This window comes from Anguilla anguilla, chromosome 7, assembly GCF_013347855.1.
Source record: "Anguilla anguilla isolate fAngAng1 chromosome 7, fAngAng1.pri, whole genome shotgun sequence".
Taxonomy (NCBI): Eukaryota; Metazoa; Chordata; class Actinopteri; order Anguilliformes; family Anguillidae; genus Anguilla; species Anguilla anguilla.
The window spans coordinates 24,019,867-24,040,324 of record NC_049207.1 but is presented as its reverse complement, the minus strand read 5'-3'; the positions used below and the strand labels follow the sequence as shown (position 1 = coordinate 24,040,324).

The 20,458-nt window shown below is 41.4% G+C and overlaps 1 protein-coding gene across 1 annotated transcript in view; it reads left to right on the top strand.

Annotated features, from left to right (window-relative positions):
- Positions 1-19,919, top strand: part of zmp:0000000660 (arf-GAP with Rho-GAP domain, ANK repeat and PH domain-containing protein 2) — a 126,263-nt gene extending 106,344 nt beyond the window's left edge. The window contains exons 27-33 of the mRNA XM_035427678.1: positions 1,554-1,682; positions 5,411-5,547; positions 11,551-11,633; positions 13,075-13,110; positions 15,343-15,406; positions 18,928-19,056; positions 19,432-19,919. Of these exons, the coding sequence (XP_035283569.1) occupies positions 1,554-1,682; positions 5,411-5,547; positions 11,551-11,633; positions 13,075-13,110; positions 15,343-15,406; positions 18,928-19,056; positions 19,432-19,824 (971 nt within the window). The 3' untranslated portion in view covers positions 19,825-19,919. The remainder of the gene's footprint in view (positions 1-1,553; positions 1,683-5,410; positions 5,548-11,550; positions 11,634-13,074; positions 13,111-15,342; positions 15,407-18,927; positions 19,057-19,431) is intronic.
- Positions 19,920-20,458: the final 539 nt, after the last annotated feature.

The following is a 20,458-nucleotide window of genomic DNA, read 5'->3' as shown; positions in this document are numbered from 1 at the left end:
TTTAAGGGCATCTTATAAACCTTGGTTTCACCATGTGGAAATTACAGCACATGTTTGGGATATATCAATGTCATGTAAATTAAAATAGTCATATTCAGTACTTGTCGCATTTCCCTGCCTGCAATGACTTCTTAGTCTCTGACCCATAGTCATCACCAGGTGCTGAGTATTTTCTCTGGTGAGGCTCTGCCAGGCCTGTACTGCAGCTATTTTCAGCTCATGCTTGTTTCTGGGGCTAATTGCCTTACGTTTTCTCTTCAGCATATGAAACATGTGTTCAGCTGGATTCAGATCGAGTGAATGATTTGGCCAGTCAAGAATGTTCTGTATACTGCATATATATCATTGAATACACATTATTTATAACTCATTCTCCACACTCAAATGGGATCAACATGCACTCAAATAGGCAAACGGTTACATTTTAGCTATTTTAATCCAAGTCTGATGAGTCACATATGAGAAGAGTAAACAAATATTTCTGAAGAAAAAATGAAAAATCAGCATGTAGTCTCCAAAGGCACCTCATCTTGTCTAATGCTTTGGACACCTGGTATGCTTGTACCTGCTTTTATGCTTGTACTTATCTTGCTCTTGTCATGTAAGGAGCACACTTTATATCAGTCTGATTTATTTACAGTTTAGCAGTAATTCCCATTCGCCCAAGGGAATAGCAAACAAAAACCAAATGTGCAACATCATATTGTGACAGCTTTCTGCACCACGTCTAGTTTGCCCTCAGTTACAAGCAATATTGTCTTATAATAAAGAGAGGAAATTAGAAGACTAATTAAGGATAGCTGAAACTATTCTTTGATGGATAAACAGTTTCAGAAAAGGGAAACAAATATTTGTGAAAGAATGAGAAGTTAATTCCATTGCCTCAAACTGCTCCTTTTTTTGGAGGTTTAAAAAGAAAAAAGAAAACGGTTGTATATGTGACGTAGATGTTTTTTTTTTGTCCTTGGATGTGATGAACTATTAGCAGAAAGAGAAGAGGGTGATGCGAGAGGCTAGGGAAATGCAAGTGATTTTGCCAACAGCATTTACTGCATTACCCTTTGTGTAAATTAGGAGGTGATAATAGGTCTATTTTGCACATGAGTGTGTTTTCTAATCATGTTCAGATATGCAAAGGATAATTGCAAATTTGAGCTACATAATTATAAAAACGAAGAAAGGAAAAAACAGCCTATTTAATGGATTTTTGTGTTGATAGAATGGAAATTTCAGGAAATAATTCCTGCGTTTATGGTTAAATGCCCCAGATATGACATTATAATATAAATAATTTATTTAATTTGCAGGGAAAAATAAAATAAACTACCCAACAAAACTGTTGACAATCACATATTGTTCAGATGTCCTTTTATTATCTTTTAAATATTATTCACGTTTCAGAAATTTGCTTGTATAACATTCTCATTTTATTATTGTGACATGATTTTGAATTCACTCAATAAATGTACAGTATGCTCTTCAATCATTTTTATCACAATAAAATCTCTCTTTCTCTCTCTCTCCCTCCCTCTATCTCTTGTTGTGATGGGCAGAACGTCCATTACACTACAAAGAGAAGGTTCTAGAACAGGTCCTTGAATGGGGGAGTTTGGAAGACCCGAGTTCTGCCTTTTTGTTGATAAAGAAATTCTGTGGAGCCAAGGTGGCTGACTTCCATCAAGGTATAGTACATTTAAGCAATATGGCATGATAGGCCGTGCTGTATTGTGAATACAGTCACAGATGCTGGGGTGTTATGCACAACATGAAGCAGAGTATATAAATTAATTAATGACGCAATATTATTTAATTTGTAATATTTGCAAGTAATAGTTGTGCGTGGTGTGATACTGTTTACGAACATTCTGTTTGATTTACTGTTACTGTCTCGGATTTACAATTACGCACTCTCAGCCAATCAGCATCCAGGATCAAACAATCCATTTTATAAAATACAACTATTTTAAGCTGGGTTAATTCAGTCTGAAGGTGAGGCCAATGAGTCTATACTGTTGGTATTTTTATTTTTAAAGCAAATTGGAAAAAAAGGTCTTTCAAATCTGTTCCACAAATTGAATGACTACAGCAGATTCCCCTTATGTTCCAAAGCCCGTTTGTAGGAAACGCAAAATTAAGCGTGACATTTGTGTGTCGTTTAAATGCATTAATAGCCCAAAATGGAGTAATGCAAATGCATTTCTGAAGGCGTTTTGCAGTAGGCCTACTGTGCCTTAATTCCTTACAGAATGTCTATCTCTTTTTTTTTTTTTTTTTTTTTTACTTTTTGGTGTTTGGGTGCGCACCGTGCCCCCTTAGTTAAATTTGGGTTTTATTCTGCCAGTGTCTCGGGTGTCTTAACAGGCTTTCTGGCTTCACAGCTGTAATTTGTGGTTATGTGGGCACAATGTGGCTTATGGAGTTTGGGGTGTGATTTCTCTGTCTCGGTTTCTGTCTGTCTCTCTTTCACTCTCTCTTGCTTGCTCTCCCTATCTTTCTCTCACTACCTCCCTTTCTCGCGTTCCCTCTCTCCGTTACTCACCCTCTCTCTCTCTTTTCCTCTCTCTCTCTCTCTTTTCCTCTCTCCCTCTCTCTCTCTCTCCCTCTCTCTCTCTCCCTCTCTTTCTCTCTCCCCCTCTCCTCTCTGTCTCTTGTCCTCTTGGTCTCTCCGATCGATCACGTTTTTCACCCACTCCTGTTATTGCGCCATTCATTCTGCGCCTCCGCTCTGATCCCTACGCCCCCGGGGTGTGCTGAAGGAGGGAGAACCCGGTGTAAATTTGCGCCGTTTCTCCGTCAGACCCCGGGGTGTCGGCCGTCCGCGTCTTCATCTCCCTCCCTCCGCACAGCCGCCGGTCCTGAGTGGAAGGGCAGGGAGATTTCAGTGGCATGCCAGAGACAGCTATGCATTGAGCAGCTCTGTTGCTCTGCATGCTTGCACCGTCTGTGCAGTCACGATCACCGGTGGCCCACAGGGTTCACATGAATCCTTCCTTCAACAGATGGATTGCGCGGGTTCTTTTTCGGTTCAGGACTGCAGAACGTTTGATGGCAAGTTCATTACGGGCAGATTTAAAAGCAAAAGCACGCAGCTAAAATAGACTCTGATAGAGTACTTTTAAATCTAAGTGTCCCCTCTGGACTCTGTTTAAGTTTATTTTTACACCTCAAGTCGCACGACTGGAGTGGGTTTATTTACGTTAATTCCGTTTTTTATGGTGCAATTTTCAGTCGGTCTGGTCACATGATATAGCGCTAAAACTCACAGTCCTACCTCTATAACAATTTTGCAATTCCAATGTTTTAATGGCAGTGGTATTTTGTAACTTAGGGAGGCAAAACAAGCTTGGGGGGTCCTCACCCTCTGTGTGTTTTGGAAATCAACAGACGATACAAATCACGGTAAAACCTTCAGAAGAGTCCAGGATTATGTCTTTAGTCAAAAGGGTTGAAGAATAGTAACCATTTTAATTTGGGTATGTCATTTTTATTTTCATGAGTGTGTGAGTGAATGATAAGTGAATGGTGTGTGTGCCCTGCGATAGATTGGCAGACTGTCTGGGATGTAATCTTGCCTCTCACCTAATGCTCGCTGGGATAGGCTCCAGCAACCGCGACCCTGCCCAGGATGAGCGGGTATAGACATTGGATGGATGGATTTTTATTTTCAGGCTTGTGTTAAAAATGTGGGGTGCTACAGAACGGGTTAACACTGAGTTGATAGAGTTGATTTAACACTAGTAATTTTGCTGTGTACATGACCTTTTTCTGAAATATTTTTTGAACCCCCCCCCCTCCCTCCCCAGTCAACAGTTTGTCTCCTCCCTTCGCTTGACTGGGCAGGAGTTGACCTGGCAATTTCAGTTCAGCAATCTTTCTGACGGTGCAGGTTTTCATATTATTGTCTTCTTCTACTGTAACCACAAGAGTTCAGCCTCTCATCATGCACTAGCATGTGCACTGTGTATTCAACGAGACCTGAGGTGAAAAATTATTTTAGTGGCATCTGCTTTCTTATTGATGAAGGAGGTTGAGCTTGACTGCAGTTGTGTTGGTGGAAAAAAAAGATTAATGTTATTGACGCATGTTTAAATGCATGATTAACTCCACTGAAAGATTTGATGATAGCGTTCTATGTGGCACATGCATAACTGTGCAGTTATTTACTGAGAGTAGTGTGTCAGTACATCATATACCTACGTATTTATACTGTCATAACTGTTTGCATGTTGGAGTCGGATTCCGTTTTCCAAAAGCCCCAATAGTCATAGTCGGAAGGAAAAATAAAAATAAAAAATACATAAATAAATGTAAAAAAAACAGAAAGCAGACTGCTCTGTGTGGCTGACACTTGTTTTTTTGGCGTTGTTTCGCTGTGAAATGGGACATGAACATTGTTGCGAGTGAAAAGGAGGAAACAATGAATTCATTGTTCTGTGAGTGCTTAGCAGCACCGGAGGGAGGGGAGCTAAACACAAAGCAGACGGACGATGCTGCCCCATTGCACCAATTTGCAAGTAAGCGAACGCTGCCCCTGCGCGTCACTGCGTAACTTTGCTGCTGTAGAAGCAGGCAAATAAATACACGGGCTAGACTAAGTAAAGATGCAAAAGAAAACAAAGCAATAAACTTGACAATATGTTTGTGAATGTGCCTGCTTGGGGTACAGAATTTTGCCATGCGCCTAACAAAGCAGGCTCAGTTGCAGACTGAAAGCTGCAGCCTGTTGGTGGTGCCTAGCAAAGGTTCCACACCACCGAGCTAAGCGAAAACTATCCCCGTGAGCCACTGCTTAACTTTTCCGCAATGGAGACGAGTAAATAAATACACAACATACCCCAGACTAAGTAAAGGTGTGAAAGAAAACAAGGCAATAAAACAAACAATGAATATTCTAGAATGAAAGTGGCTGATAGTACTCTTGCCAGTTAAGGACAAGGCACAGGCATCTGTCAAGAATAGCCCAGTCGCAAAAATGTGAGCAACGGTGTTTATAGAGTGGACTGGTATTTAGAAAAGGTACCTTGGTTGCTTCTCGCAGCAGTTTTAAAAGCATGTTCCAACATTGTGCACATTCAGCTGAAATATACAATGTTTCTGAGACCACAGATATTGGTCCGTAGTAGTCGGATTGTTGTCGTATCTGGAAAAAAAGACATTATCCCATACAGGATAGTCAGACAATCCAACCATCCCGCTCACCCCTATGTGATTGTGCTTGTAATGGACAATCAGGGCCTCAATTTATGAATCATTGAATCAAACTCACTCTCTGTGTATCTCATTGTCGTGAAACTGTAACGTGCCTGCATCTTTTACAGTCACTTCCCACCACCTGAAAAAGACCATCTGTGGCAGACATATTGATGTGCTGTTTTCCACACCCCCCCCCCCCCCCCCCTCGATTTTACAGGTTGCACTAAGGAGATTACTAAAGGGGATCATCTTAAATTCAAGGACGGGTCCTCCAAACTGCTCTCTGGGCACAAGTTCCAGGACAGGTACGCCATTCTTCGAGACGGAAAGCTCTGCATCTACAAGGACATGAAGGTGAGCACATCAATAAGATTCGCCCCGTCTCTCTCTCTCCTTCAGTTTTCTGTGGCGCTCTGTGTTCGAGGACTCAAACAAAGAGTGAGCAAAGAAATCTGTGGAAATCTGGAATGTGCCCGGTATGAATGACAAGCCTTCCATTGTTCTGACAGACTGAGACCCTGTAAATGCGTTTAGCCGCCAGAGCGACTGCCTCTCTGCCAGAAAAAAAAAAAAAAAAAAAAACTCTTTGGGTCTCCTAGCAAGTTGCTAATAGCAACACACCTTTCAGCACTTAGAAGCAGAAGCCCTTCTGCACCAGTTTATAATCGCTGTCAAGCTTTAAAACTTTTTTGTGTTTGCAATATTATCTTTACATTGTAGTTAAGACAGTGAAAAGGTTTAGGGTTTAAAAATAAATAAGTAAATAAATAAATAAATGATTGTTGCTTTGTTTGTGTACTTTGTGTTTGTTCTTACACATATCTGGCATTGACTGTGACTGAACTGTACTGAAATGGTTTTTCAAGTCTTTTTAGATGCTCTGGATAAGAGCATCTGTTCTTACACATATCTGGCATTGATTGTGACTGAACTGTACTGAAATGGTTTTTCAAGTCTTTTTAGATGCTCTGGATAAGAGCATCTGTTAAATGTAAATGCAATAAATGTAATAACCTGCGTGGCTGTTTGGATTAACTTGTATTGAAGACGACTAGATGAAATTCAATTCAGTTTTGTTTGTATAGCGCTTCTTACAGAGTCATTGTCACAAAGATGCTTTACAGAGAAAAGGAAAGGAAAAGGGCAAGGAAATATAATACATAGATTCAACAGATCTATTCTATTTATGAGTCTGTATTAGTTCATCATCATCATCATCAAACATTTATGCAGCCTGAAAATTCTCCTTCACCGTCTTGTTATGCTATTTTAGTTTTTTGTAATATAAATTAGTTGACTATATTGGACTCACATTGACCTGGCTATGGATTAGCAGTCGTGTGTGGCCTAGCTGGCTAGCTTCTGGGACTTTATTTTTTTGTGTTAATGGCCAAGACGTTGATAGCTGATTTAAAAATGTGATGGGGGTTGAAAATGAAGACACATCTGACGGATACAGTTGACTACAGTAGAGGGAACACAATGACTGGATATAACTTTTTTTCTGTTTGCAGAGCCTTTCGTTTGTCGCTTATGTTCCTATAACATAGTTGAATGCTTATTAGCATAATTTTGTCATTTTTTCCACAACTTAGTGTCATGTTCAATAGGGTGTTTGCTAATTTGTCAGTCGTGTCTTGGGGTAATAATTTCCCCCTCAAGGGAATTGGTACACTTTGGTAGCTGATCTTTGCACTTGTGTTAGTATTGAAAGTTACTCTGGATAACTGCGTCTGTTAAAGTAAACCGAAAGCATTTCCCCTGCTGTGTTGAGGCTATGGAGAAAAGCTGTAATGAGGGAAAGGAGAAAGAAGGAAAGAAGAAATAAGAGGCTACCACTTTCCTCTCCGTATGAGAACCGGAGGTTGCTGGGTGACTCATCCTGTAGGTCACTGGTCCTGTTTGCGGATGGGTTCCACGGTCTGGTATGAAATCCAGACTGTACCGGTGCTGATTGTCGCTGGTAGCCCCACAGGGCTGTGCATAATTGGCCATAGTCGTGCCCGTAGAGGTTTAAGTCAACCAGGATGAATCATCGCTCACCAGCGACCCCCGCTGGTCCATCAGTCACCCAGAGTCTCACTTGCTCAGCCTGCAGACAAAGTGTGTTCCTTTGACTTTTGTATATGTGAGCTCAAATTGTGGGCTGCGATGTGAAAAAAAAAATATAAACAGACTGACTACAGGGGTTTTGAAGGAGAGGGTGTGTTTGTCTGCAGTCAAACAGCTGGGGTAGTGGCAGTGAGTGTGGCTGAGGAATGAAATTGGACATTCAGAAATAAGAGAAAAAAATATGTATATACATATAACATTGAGCATTTTCCCAAGGCAAGATCATCTCTGATCTCACCTTGATGCGAGAGATGTGGAAATAAGTGATATTGTCAGATGAGCCATCCTTCACCATGTTCTGGACAAGCGAGCAAGTGCATGTGTGTCTTACACTAAGAGAACAGTACAGGCTTGAATGCTTGACGTCTACAGTGAAGGGGTCTGGTGGCTCTTTTATGCTGTGGGGGGCATTTTCCTGGCATGGTTTGGGTCCACTTGCCCCCTTAGAGGGAAGGGTCACTGAAAATCAATACAAAGTTATTCTGAGTGATCACCTTTATTCTATGATGAAACATTTCTATCCTGATGGGAGTGGTCTCTTCCACGATGACAGTGCCCCCATCCACAGGGCACAAGCGGTCACTGAATGGTTTGATGAAAATGTTGTATGAAAGTGATGTGAACGCCTATGGAAGATTCTGGACCAACGTGTTATACAGCGCTCTCCACCACCACACCGAATGAGGGAATATCTTTTGGAAGAAAAGGTATTCCATCCTTCGAGTAGAGTTCCAGAGACTTGTAGAATCTGTTCCAAGGGGCATTGAAGCTGTTGTGGTGGCCCAACACCTTACTAAGACACTTTATGTTGGTTTTTCCTTTAATTTGTCACCCATCTGTCATTAACTGAAAGGGTACCAGCTGGAGACAATAGCTGAACTGGCATAGCATATAACTGATTGATAAGTTCATGGGAATGGTAAAATTGCAAGACTTCCTAAAATATCTAGGAGCACATTATCCTTGTGTATTGGTGACTGGCTGTTAAACAAGCATGGGTCTGGGGACTATTTTTAGCTGCATGCCTCTGCAATTAGCTGTTTCAGTAAGGGATGCTTTAAATATGGTATGACGTCTAAGCTAACGTCACTTGAAATATTGCCAGAAAAATGGTCTGACTCATAGAAGCGAGGTGGAATGTAGACAAGCGTCCTTGCCCTCAGAGCACCCCTCAGAGCACCCAGTTGTTCAGCTTTTTGGTAAGTTTTTATGCTCAAAAAGTCACTGACGTGATGGAATCCCACATGTGTTTACTGAAACCCGGTTGGTGGATTATTTTTGGGTACACACACATTTGATTGGCTCATGGTATTGGATCAGTCGATATACATGGATAGATAAACTGCTTTAATGTTTAAGCCTGTTAAATCAGGTTGTCTATTTTCCTCCAAAAAGGGGGTGTTCCTTGCCCCAGGCTGATGCTTAATTGATCAAGCCGAGAGTTTATTGCAGGATTTTAATAGAAAGGGGACTGGCACTTAATTATGCCTTGGTTGACCAGCAATAGTTATTGGTGAACGTGACTTAGTTGAGGGTTAGTCTCGTGGTCAGGAAGCCAGAGGCCGCTAACGTTCCTGTGTTACACATATATAAGGGTATAAATCGTTACACATGTAAGGGTATAGAAGAAATAAAACCTGGTTTCCACCTAACAAATGGTGTGAAGCCTAAATACTAAAACTAAAAAAACATAATCTTCCTAATTGGTTGCTGATTTAAACATCCATGCACAGTATTCTCCTTTGAACCAGCAATGTTTGCCCTGGAAATATTGCATATATTAATGACTTATGCAATTTTTTAATTGTACTCTATTACAGCTGTCCCGCACACTCTTTGCAATTGTAACATCGGACTACGTTAACATTTGTACATGAACCATTTGAGATCACCCCAAACGTAATGTGACTTATTGTACCAGGCAAGTGTATGCTCTTAAAAATAGAAATACGGACAGGAATAAAATTATAAAAAAATAAAAAAGAAATGAACAATAAATGCAAAGTAGCCTTTGCATTTTTTCTGCTTCTGGGATATGTACTGTTAGCCAAATTTGACCCACAAAAACCATTTATTGACTTTTGAATAAGCTATGATAATTAATGCTTTGCATGGGAAATCCTCGAAATTAGCCATTCACCATATGCTGGGCTGCGTTGATTGGATCTACAGAACCACAGAGAGTGAAACTTTTTCATTTTTCCCGATTTCTATTGCAATTAATTGTTGAATACATTAAACAAAGGAATAAAAGAACACAGCACACTTAATTAATCTCTACACACAAAACACTTGAAATTACACATAGGGTGAAATAAATAATCTTTTTTTGTATGGTAACAAATAATTAGCACTATTCTCCATCATGTACTTTTCTCCATCCAATGCAGGTGAGTACAAAGGAAAGCCCAGCACTCTTTTTAAGACTATTTAAACATTCTGACCCAGTACTACTGTAAGACTGTTTTCATCTGAGCTTTAACATATTTTGTTGTGAAAATGCAGATGCATTTCCCGCTCCCCCCAGGGTCTATTTTTAAAGCTCCGCTCCAGTTGAAAGCCAGACTGCGAGAGAGTGAGAAGATGTGTTAATAATTGATGCGATAAAAAAAACACGCTTTGAATGAAGGCTGTTCTTTTCTTAATTAGTGTGATACCAGTCTGTGGCGGAATGTGCCTAATTAACAAGTGATAAAGGTGGAAATTAGCAGTGTAGCAGAAATTGAATTGGATTTCAGAAACAATGTTATGGATGGTGTGAAGGTTACAGAGATCAAGGCATCACACGCAGGCAGTGAACAAAAAAAAAGGGAAAGAGCAACTCAGAGTCGCTTAATAGAGCGCTGGGCCACTTCTGGTTTTGATTAAACTGCTTGAACATTTAAAGTAACCACAACAAACAAGTTCTCGCCTGTTTCGCCATGAACTTCAAGTTAATGTATGGATTAATGTTGGGATTCACCCACACAATTGCATGATGACATCACCCCAGAAAGCTGAGAACAGTTTGTAACTGGAGATCCTGCCAAAATGTGCCCTGGTTAGTGGTCACAGCTAGCACTGGCATTCAAGAATTAGATACCAAGCTGTGGGGCTTGTTGCCACTTTAGAAACCACGTTTTTACCAGGACACTCCCACTGAATGGCCCCACATTTGTCACTTTCACTGTGAAGAAAATCATTGAAACATCAAGATTCATCTCAAGGTTTCTCAAAAAGTTTTCAGTTGTTGCATTGAAGTTGAGACAGCTTCTGTTAGCATTCACCTTTTTGAGGTGTTGTTGAAGTGGCAGCCTGAAAAGTCTCAGAGACTACCTTCATTTTTTCATTTTTTTCATTTAACCATCTGGCTCCAGATGAGTGTGATCATAGAGGTCAATAAACTGCAGTAACATAAGGCACATTGTTCGTTTCCCGCATATCACCACCTACATTTTCCATTAATTATATATTAATACTACTGATGCTGTTTATTATTCCTCTACGCTTTCCTTTATTCTGCCACATTTCATTTTCCTCCTTTAAAACTACTTTCTGGACAAAAAAGTGTGTGTGTGTGTGTGTGTGTGTATGTGAATGCATACGGGTTTGTGTGTTTGCCCACGTGCATGCGTGACCATGCACAAATGTGGGTTTGTGTGTATGTGTGTGTGTGTGTGTGTGTGTCTGTCTGTCTATCTGTCTGTCTGTCTGTGTGTCTATGTGTGTCTGTGTTTTTTTCTGTGTGTATTCATTTTTTGGGAGGCTGGGTGACCAAGTACTTAATCTACCCTTCACAGCTGTTGACATTGTAATTCAAATAGCTGTTTTCACTAATTAGCACTCGTTAAAGCAGGTTCCAAAGAGCATTACTCAAATGGTACAATTCATAGCCACATAACAGCATTCCTCTTGAAAGCAGACCTTCTCTTAGGTGAATATACTGTTGGTGTTGAGCCACTGATTCAACCGTGATCCTCTACACTCTATAGTTCCTCTGCCAAGTCCTTTAAAAACACCCAGTGCTCCTCTATTTGGTAGGCAGCATTAAGAGTGATGGATTGTGGGTAATTACGGCTCTGCGATAGACTGCCATCCCATCGGGGGGCCCTACCTGTGTGTCTTTCTCCATGGAAACCAAGGTGGCCTCTGACCCTGTTGGCCACCCAGGATTCCCTCTTCTCAGAAGTCCTGAATGAGAGTCCTTGTATGCTTCCTGTTTTTGCTTTCCTGGTCTCTCTGATGGACACAAACTCCTCCTTTCAGAGCTCTAAGGCCGAGAGAGAAGTGCCGGTGAGCTCCGTCAAGTGCTACCTGGGGCTGAAGAGAAGGCTCAAGCCGACCACCAGGTAAGCGGTTGAACGAAGCCACCGTCTTTCTGATGCTGCGATGGGGCGCCACCCCAGTGCGTCCTAATAACAATACATGGCTATCATGGCTAATCTGAAAAGATGAGCTTTAGCAAAGCAGAAAGTTAGAGCAATATTTCTAAATAAATTAACCGGAGAGATTTTCATTATTTTTGCATTACTGCTCGTCCTCGTTAATAATGCCCAGCTGCTATAATTGTGCATATCTCTTTAGTATGGTCCTCCCTTCTCTCTCAGAGTATCCCAAATGCAACGATGTCTCTCACAAAATCGAGCTAAACACATCTATTTGTCATTGTAATTAGACTGACTAAATTGATTAAATGTGATTGTGATGTAACAGATATAAATCCTTGGCTTACCATTTGAACTGAAAATGGGAACTTGGATTTGCATGCAGTTCATTTCACATTGTTGTAATGCACTGAGGCAGGGGTACAAGTTTTTGTTTGGCATTAGGAAATTGTCATTTCCCTTGGTCGTCACTTTGTTGGCAAAGGAATGATTCAAATATCTGGCTGGCATATCAGAGTGAGAAATGTGTGTTTCTCTTTGTTTGGTCACTATCACTTTTAGGCAGGGAATGACCGTTAGCAAAAGGGATATGTTAATATTTAAATTATTTTGCTAATAGTGTGTGAGAGAGTAGGAGACCATGTGTATGTGAGAGACACACTGAGACAGACAGACAGACAGACAGAGAGAGAGAGCAAAACTTGTGTTCTTGTGATAAATACTATTCAGTTTGTGTGTGTGAGAGAGACACACTGAGAAAGACAGAGATAGAGAGAGATATAAAGTGAGAGCGAGAGAGAGAGAAAGAGAAAGAGAGTGGACGCATAACTCCACAGAGGAGAATGTGTGTATAGCGGGGGGTCCAGAATGCTACAGCAGGAGTGTGAAGCGCTCTGGGCCTCAGTGTTCCCGCTGAAGGCGTTGTGTTTCTCTCTCTCTTTGACCACGCTGGCTCTAGAACACAGAAGCCCAGCTTTGCTCATTTGCTGAGGACCTTGAGGTCACTTTGTCCTCAGAGTCACTGGGAGCCGGTCGTGACTGACTCCGTTTCAATCTCCGCCGTCCCCCAGCAAAAAGGTTTATGTGTGGATCACACCTCAGAGCGGTCGAATCCGGAGTTCAGCTGCTATCCTCAACCTGAGTAGGAGTGCTGCAGAACAGTTCCCCAATGAGTTATAACACTTCAGTCTCCAGTCTCACAAAGTCCCTGCATTACCTTTCCGCTGCTCTTCTTTCATCTTATGTATTTTATTTTATCTGTATATGAAAGTGTGCATAATCATTGTCGGGCAAACACCTGTTCAGCTGTGACTCTTAAGCGCGGCCTCATTGCTCTGGTCAATTTGCACTGCAATACATTTTTTTGTTAATTGTTCACTCTCTTTATTCTTTTTTTTCTGAATAGCTGGGGGTTTACAGTTTACATGGAAAAACAGCAATGGTGAGTGACTTTTCCCCCTTTGGATACTTGCAAATTGCAAATTGACTATCCTGTTTCCCAGGAGTAGATGAAGATGTAAAACGATTAATCAAATTGCTTCTCTTAGTGCTCAATCCATTGCATAATCAATCAGTTACATCTGGCCTCTGAGATAGATTGTGCAGGAAATCTTGTTTTAGAGAGAGCATTTCAGTTCTTCTTTCTCTGTCTGTCTCTCTCTGTCTTTCTGTCTCACACAACTATGCATGCACACGTACACAAACACACACACACACACACTTTTTGTTTTTAAAGCACATGACATCCCTTTGATGGCTTAGACCCAAAGTGGCTGTATACCTTGGGCACTTCAAGCAGCGAACTGTCGACAGCGCGCACAATGGCAGAGTCAGTGTCTTGTGCCTTTGCAAGAGCGGGAGCGTTCAGCCCATGGCCTCATTTACCCTGGGGTCAGACACGGTCTGCCATTTCGGGTGAATCACGACTGTGCTCATCCAAAAACCCTAACCATACCTGAGGAGAGAACCATTCATGCCCTCATGACCGATGCCCTCCAAGGTCACATGCATCTGACCTCCTGAGCACTGATCACTGATCTTCACTGAGGTGGAAGTTCTGTTCATTAATATGAAATAAGGTCAATCATGTATTTTTTTTCATACAGTTTTGACCAGGCTCTGAGCTACAGCCACAGCCTGCATATTCCTTACTGTGGCATGATACCTTCATGAGACCTGGCAGTTCATGTTTGTGCCCTGTAGGGGGCATGATTCTCTGGATTTAGTCTGAAGAACCATAAAGTGAGCTTCATAATGTTTGGGTCAAAGACATATGTTTTCTTGATTTGATCACTGTAGTTTACAATTTTAGATTTGTACAATTCACATGTGAATAGAAGGCACATTCTCACCTTTTATTTAAGAATATGTGCATACACTTTGGTTTCTTCTGTACACTTAAGAATTTATTCTACTGCTGCTATTAGCAGTTACATAATCAATGAAGGCAGGTAAGCCAGTATCTGTGGCAGCCATACATGCCCAAACCTTAACACCCCCACCACCATGTTTCTCAGATGTGGGGTGGTGATTTGGCTTTTGGAAAGTTCCTTTTGGCCACCACACTTTGCTCTTCCTATCACTTTGCTGCTAGTGAATCTTGTTCTTATCTGTCCACAAGACCTTTTTCCAGAACTCTGCAGGCTCTTTTAGGTACTTGTTAGGTACTTCTCCTGACCATCTTGTTTTAGTGGCTAACTAGTGGTTTGCATCTTGCAATGTAGCCTCTGTAGTTCTGGTAGTGAAGTTTTCTGCACACAGTCATCACTGACATATCCACACCCGAAAGAGTATTTCTGATCTGTCAGACAGGTTTTTGGGGGTTTTCATTTATTTTGAAAATTTTTTGGTCATTAACTGTAGAGTGTAGAGGTCATCCTTAGCCTACCTGGCCCTTTGCAATTACAGAGCTGACCAGTGCTATGTTTCTTCAAAAGCCTGGCGAAATCAAAATGTATTAAAATACCCTTTAATAAAAGCTGAGAATCTGCACTGTAGTCACATGCAAATTGTTTGATTACAAATTTAAAACTGTGTAGTACAGAGCCAAATGAAGAAAATAATTACTTTCATTATCCCAAACATTATGGAGCATTATTATTCTTCTATGCTAGAACCTACACTACAAGCGATGTACAATAAAATAATATCCCTTTCAATATTTTATACTTGAATTTTGCCCATTATCCTTTAGCTTTCTTTGAAAATCACCAGTAGAAAAGGGTTAATTCACACCTGAAGTTGGAAATCACGGAGAATATTGCATGTGGTGTTCGGCAGTCAGCTGTTTTCCCAAGGTTACATCCCTTCAGGGCGAATTCTCATTCGGTGCAAAGTGTCGTTGGAGCGCACTTAGCTCCAGGGACCTGAAGTGATCCTTGTTTTATTTTTTCTTGTTTTTTTTTTTTCCCGGTGCTTTCTACCACATAAAAGGTTCACTCACATGAGCAAAGGCTGGTAGATGGAGGAGCATGCACTTTGTTTTCTCACTTGCATGACTGAAGGACTTGCTTCCAGCTTGCAGTTTAATGTTCTATCCTTTTTTAGTAAAAGAAAATGTCATTTCCTGATTGAGCAGATAATGAGAGCGAGTTCACTTTCGTTAACCCCTGAACTTGTCAACAAACCTTGTGTAAATATAGTTTTTTTTTCTTTGGTGTTTCTGGACATGCAGGTATCTGTCCTGTGAGACGAAGGAGGCCCAGACCTCATGGGTAACTGACATTCTGAGGGCCAAGGTGAGTGTCTTTGGTTATCGCCTGATAACTGGCATAGACTTGGTTTAGGACCACAACAATCTGTGGGCCTCATAAGTCAGGCTTTAAAGGTTTTTTGTTAAATATTTTTGAAAGCCGCTTAAATTGAACGGTATTCAGAGGGCGTGGATAACTGTTCTGACTCTATTGATCGCGGACTAAATGATCGCTTTCCACATCCCCCTACGATCGGTTGCACCCCCCCCCCCCCCTCCCCCCCACCGGTTATTTCTTATTTAGGGCCACCAAAATCCTAGAGCCAGCACTGGGATAATCTGATGTACTGACAGCTTTTGTCCCCAACTTCAATATACTGCATGTAACAACATTAAAGCACTAATACAAATGAAATATGGTAATATGGTGGGCAAGAGCCCAAATACAATCTACATATCGATCACACTACACATGCATCAAAAATGTAATGCTAGCTCACCATAGCACTGCCTGCTGTGCTGGTTTTTGCTAGTTTCCCCATTGGCAGCACAAGCATCTCCTTTGGGAGGATGAAAAGCTGAGGAAATGCTCAGGTTCATGAGTAGCTGATTTGAATTTAAAATCATGCTAGTGTGACAATTTTGTAATTACTTTCGGCAGAAATGTAAAACAACACATTTTCACATAGAAAGAAAAAAAACAACTGCAAAAACAAATCATATGGGATTTGGTCTTTTACTCACCCCTATTATACAACTTCATACTAGTACTAGATGTAGTTACCTATTGTGCACATGCTATTGTATATTATGATTACTTAAGGCATGCTTCATACAAAGTATAATTGTAGCATCAAAAATAGCATGTAACAGTTAGTAACATTATCGCTGTAAAATAATTGTTTTTGCTAAATATTAAGTGGTAATTATCAGTGGCTATTATGCATCATATAACTTATCTTGAGCGAATTATGTCAAGCTTCAAATTTGTCATCATCTCTAGAAACAGAAAAGGTTATATGTGAGCAAAACAAAATTTTATATCAAATTATACATTTCTTATAAACCTAACTACAATAGAAAAACTGCAAATGAAAACAAAAACAAATTGGTCAAATCAAGTCAACCATAATCAAACCAAATTAATTTGGTGATAACGTAAATAACATTACCTGAAAAGCCTTATTTCTAAAATAAGCACATTGTAAGTAAGTACATGTGCGTAAGTACATTGACTAACAATCACATCAATTGTAGGGCCCTCCAGCCACAGTTAAGTGCTATTACTGTCAAAGATTGACACAGCACGTATAAATAATGCACGTTAAAGCAAACAAAAGGAGAAAAGCCACAGATATTTTAATGGTCTGATTTTTGCTCTTTTTTATAGCTTTATGTAAGAAGCTCGGACATGTGATTTTCTAGTTGCTCTGGGCTTTTATATGGTACTAAGCAGTAAATCAATTAGGGAAGCTAATGCGTGTGCTTTGTCATCTTTATTATATCATAGCAGGTAATTGAAAGACATTATTTTCAATAAAAATATATAATGGAAAAGATATGAAGATGCAAAGCTTTCATAGAAAAGCTATAAAGGAGAGGATAGAAAGCTCTGGTCCTACACTCCCATAGATATATTTCCAGCTTTTGTTTCATTCAAACATATGATTGGAAAATAATTGGATTGAATATCAGGTAAAATAAATCCAGGTTGCTGGTGAGTATGAATGGTGAGATGCCAAGCACCTCAATTATATGGTCTGCTGCATTATTTTAGCATAATAAATAATCCAATTATTTTATAAGTACCCGAATGGGGGAAAAAAAACGAAAAAAAAACATATCCAGCAGTGTTGGCTTAGGGTTACCTATTGTGACTCGAAACTCTAAAGTGGATATCATATGAAGTTCCACTGACATTGTGTTAAGCACCTTGTGTGTGACATAAAATAGATGAATCAATGTATGAAGCTTGCAAAAGTACAGTAGGCTTTATGAAGCATACTGTAGATACCTCACTTACTTCTGTGGTGAATGAAGCATTGGTATTCACAAAGCTATCTCTGAATAAAGTAAATGGTCACTATTGAATCAGCTCTGGTAGAATTCATTTTACTCTCATAGAAGAAACCCCATTGGGCTTATATAGCCTGAACTGAATTAACGCTGAACATTTGTACGTTGTACAGTTTACGAAGCGATTTCCATAGGTTCAGTTGTAGTACTGTAGTTTTCATGAAGCTTTCTCTTAGTGTAAATAGTGTTTGCAGCAGATACAATTATTCATTGTCTATTCAATCCTGTCTGAATTGTTATGCATATTTGATGTAAATGTGTGAAAGTTGTAATTATATCAGGATGCGTGTGAGACAAGTGCAATATTTGGCTTTTTTTTTTTTTGTTCGCTGAAGTTCTTTTGAAACAAGGTGAGCAGTAAACAACGCTGCCCTCGATGAACAGCTTTTGCAAGTCGCCCGAGTTTTGCGCAGAAGAGGCTAAATCTATTCTGTACAGGAGTAAAGTAGAAGTGTCGCTCGTAACGCTCAATGCCCCTGCAACCTGTAGACCTGTGGGAAGGAAGATGGGGGGGGTGCAGGATATTGGATTTTCTTAAACCCCCTACGTTTGAACATCCCACGCTGTCTATTAGCCAGCATTCTCTATGGCACGGTTTCCATGGAAACCAGAAGAGAACATGTGGCGGGTCAAGAGTTTCCAGGAATTAAATGGGACAAAGCGGGACAAACCTGATGGGTTCAAAGGTTACAGGTTGCTGGGGGTAACCGGCAAAAGGACAAGTCGTTATCATTTATAAGGTGCCCCGTGACACCAAGCCTCTCACCTTGGTCACCTCCCGCTACACTGCTTACATTTGGCTTCAGCCGCTGGAAGCTGCAGCAAAGTTTCTCTAACAAGGCTGTCCACAGGGAGAGGACTACTCTACTTTCTGTGCCACAGCGTACAAAATCCAATCAGATCTTGACGATAACAGTAATGATCTTTAGTATATGAATGTAAAAAAATGAATACATTAATGGAAAAACAAATGGCTGGATTCTCAGCACACTGTTGTATCTGTAAAGTAGCACGCTAACTGAAAGTCAAATCTTTGAATCACAGTAATATGTCCAGTGTAAATTCATCTCTTAACAGATAACATTCGGTCCCACATTCCAGAGTGGGACCAAATATTATCTGTTGAGATTTGAATTAACACTGTTAGAGTTGAATTAACACTGGACATGTTACTGTATATGAGTCCAATAGGGACCATAAGTACTCCGTAAGAGTTGATTTAACACTGAATATTTTACTGTGCAGGCAGATGCAACTGACTATGACCTCTGAGTCATATGAAGATTTCATGCTTTTCCCAAGCTGTTTTCATTGTGCAGTGCTGTTCCGCCACTTCACCTTTGTAGTGACGGTCCTCTGAGCTTTAAAAGACTTGGGAGATTCAGCCAGCCATGTGCCTACCACTCATCACAGGCTCACGAGCACGTGCATGTGCATCACGGCAGTGTCGAGTGGCCTGTGCGTATGATGTACCTGCGTTTGTAATTACAGTTTGGAGAAGACCTCTGGCCTAGCCAGACAGGAGCCCGGCCGCCTGCAGTTCAGAAAATCACCAGAGGGGGCACACCAACACCAGCACAGAACAATGCCCCGACTGCAAAACCAAAAAAGATTAAAGAGGTATGGTCTCTTCATGAAAAACAGAATAGTAATAGACAAATTATTAATAATAATAATAATAATAATAATAATAATAATAATAAAGTTTTTCATGAATTGCTATGCATAGGCTTTATATTTCATGTCATGTAGAATGAGTACTAGCCATGCTTTTGGGCAAAATCCAATCATTTAAAAAAAAGGCTTAGTCTCTCTGTGTGATGTCATGACATGCTCGTAGCTCTGTATGGCTAATAGATCAGCGAGCATTTGCTAGCCGCCGGGTTACCCAAACGGGCTGCACAGTGCCGTGCTTGTCAGAGCGGGATTGACTCCTTAGCCTCGGAGTTGGAGGGGAAGGGGGACCAAAGGTTTTCCCGTCGTCTCTTTAAACAGAGGCAGCTTGAGTCAGAAATCTCCAGAAGCGGTGGTGGCAGGGAGCGGCGTGAGCAGAATGCAGACGGCTCGGTCCAGCACAAGACGGCCTTGCTGAACGCGTGCCTGAAGCAGAGAGAGGCGTCTCCCCACCCCTCCTCATCCTCCTCCTCCTCCTCTTCCTCCTCCTCGTCGTCCTCCTCGTCGGGCGAGAAGCGGAGGAGTGGGGCCCCGCCCGGGCTCGCGAAAGGGCCCGCGAAAGGGCCCGCGAAAGGGCCCGCGAACGGACAGCAGGCCCCGCAGAGGAAGTCCCCCGCGTTGGGGCGGGAGGTGCAGTTGCCCCCCGGGCTGCTGCACGAGCTCAGCACCGTGCTCAGTAAGACAGGGCGGAGGCCCAGAGAGGAGAATGACTGAGAGAGGGAGGTAGAGAAAGAGAGATGTGGAGTGAGAGAAAGAGATAGGAGGGAGAGAGAGAGAGATAGGGGAGAGAGAAAGGCAGATAGAGAGAGAGGTAGAGAGAGAGAGAGAGTCACAGAAAGAGATGTGGAGTGAGAGAAAGAAAATAGAGAGAAAGAGGTAGAGAGAGACAGAGAGAGATGAAGAGGGAGGGGGGAGAGAGATGGATAAGGGGGGTTCATTCATGTTCACCTCAGAATGCCCAGCCGTCTCCTGAATTTTTAAGTGGAAACTGTACACAGCAGATCTTACACAGTCATTTTGGTGGTGCAATGCAGTGTTTGAGGCTTGTCTGGCCTTGGTCTGGTCATAGAAGGCTGTATTCTGTATGTCATTGTGTGTATTCGATGTCTTCCTTTTGGCTGCAACCGAAAATAAAGAACTGGATGTGGTGAGGCTTGCCCTGCTCGTCACTCTTCCGACTCTGGTCGACGAGGGCGGGGGCACAGCCGTGATTGGTGGAAACAGTTCAGCTGCCTTTAACGGAGCTGACTGAAGAGCTGTCTTCAACCGGGAGGCGGTTTTCAAGGGGTCAGGCTGTCGCCAATGCAGTGTATTCTCCCAATGTCACTACATCGTCACGGCCTCAAAG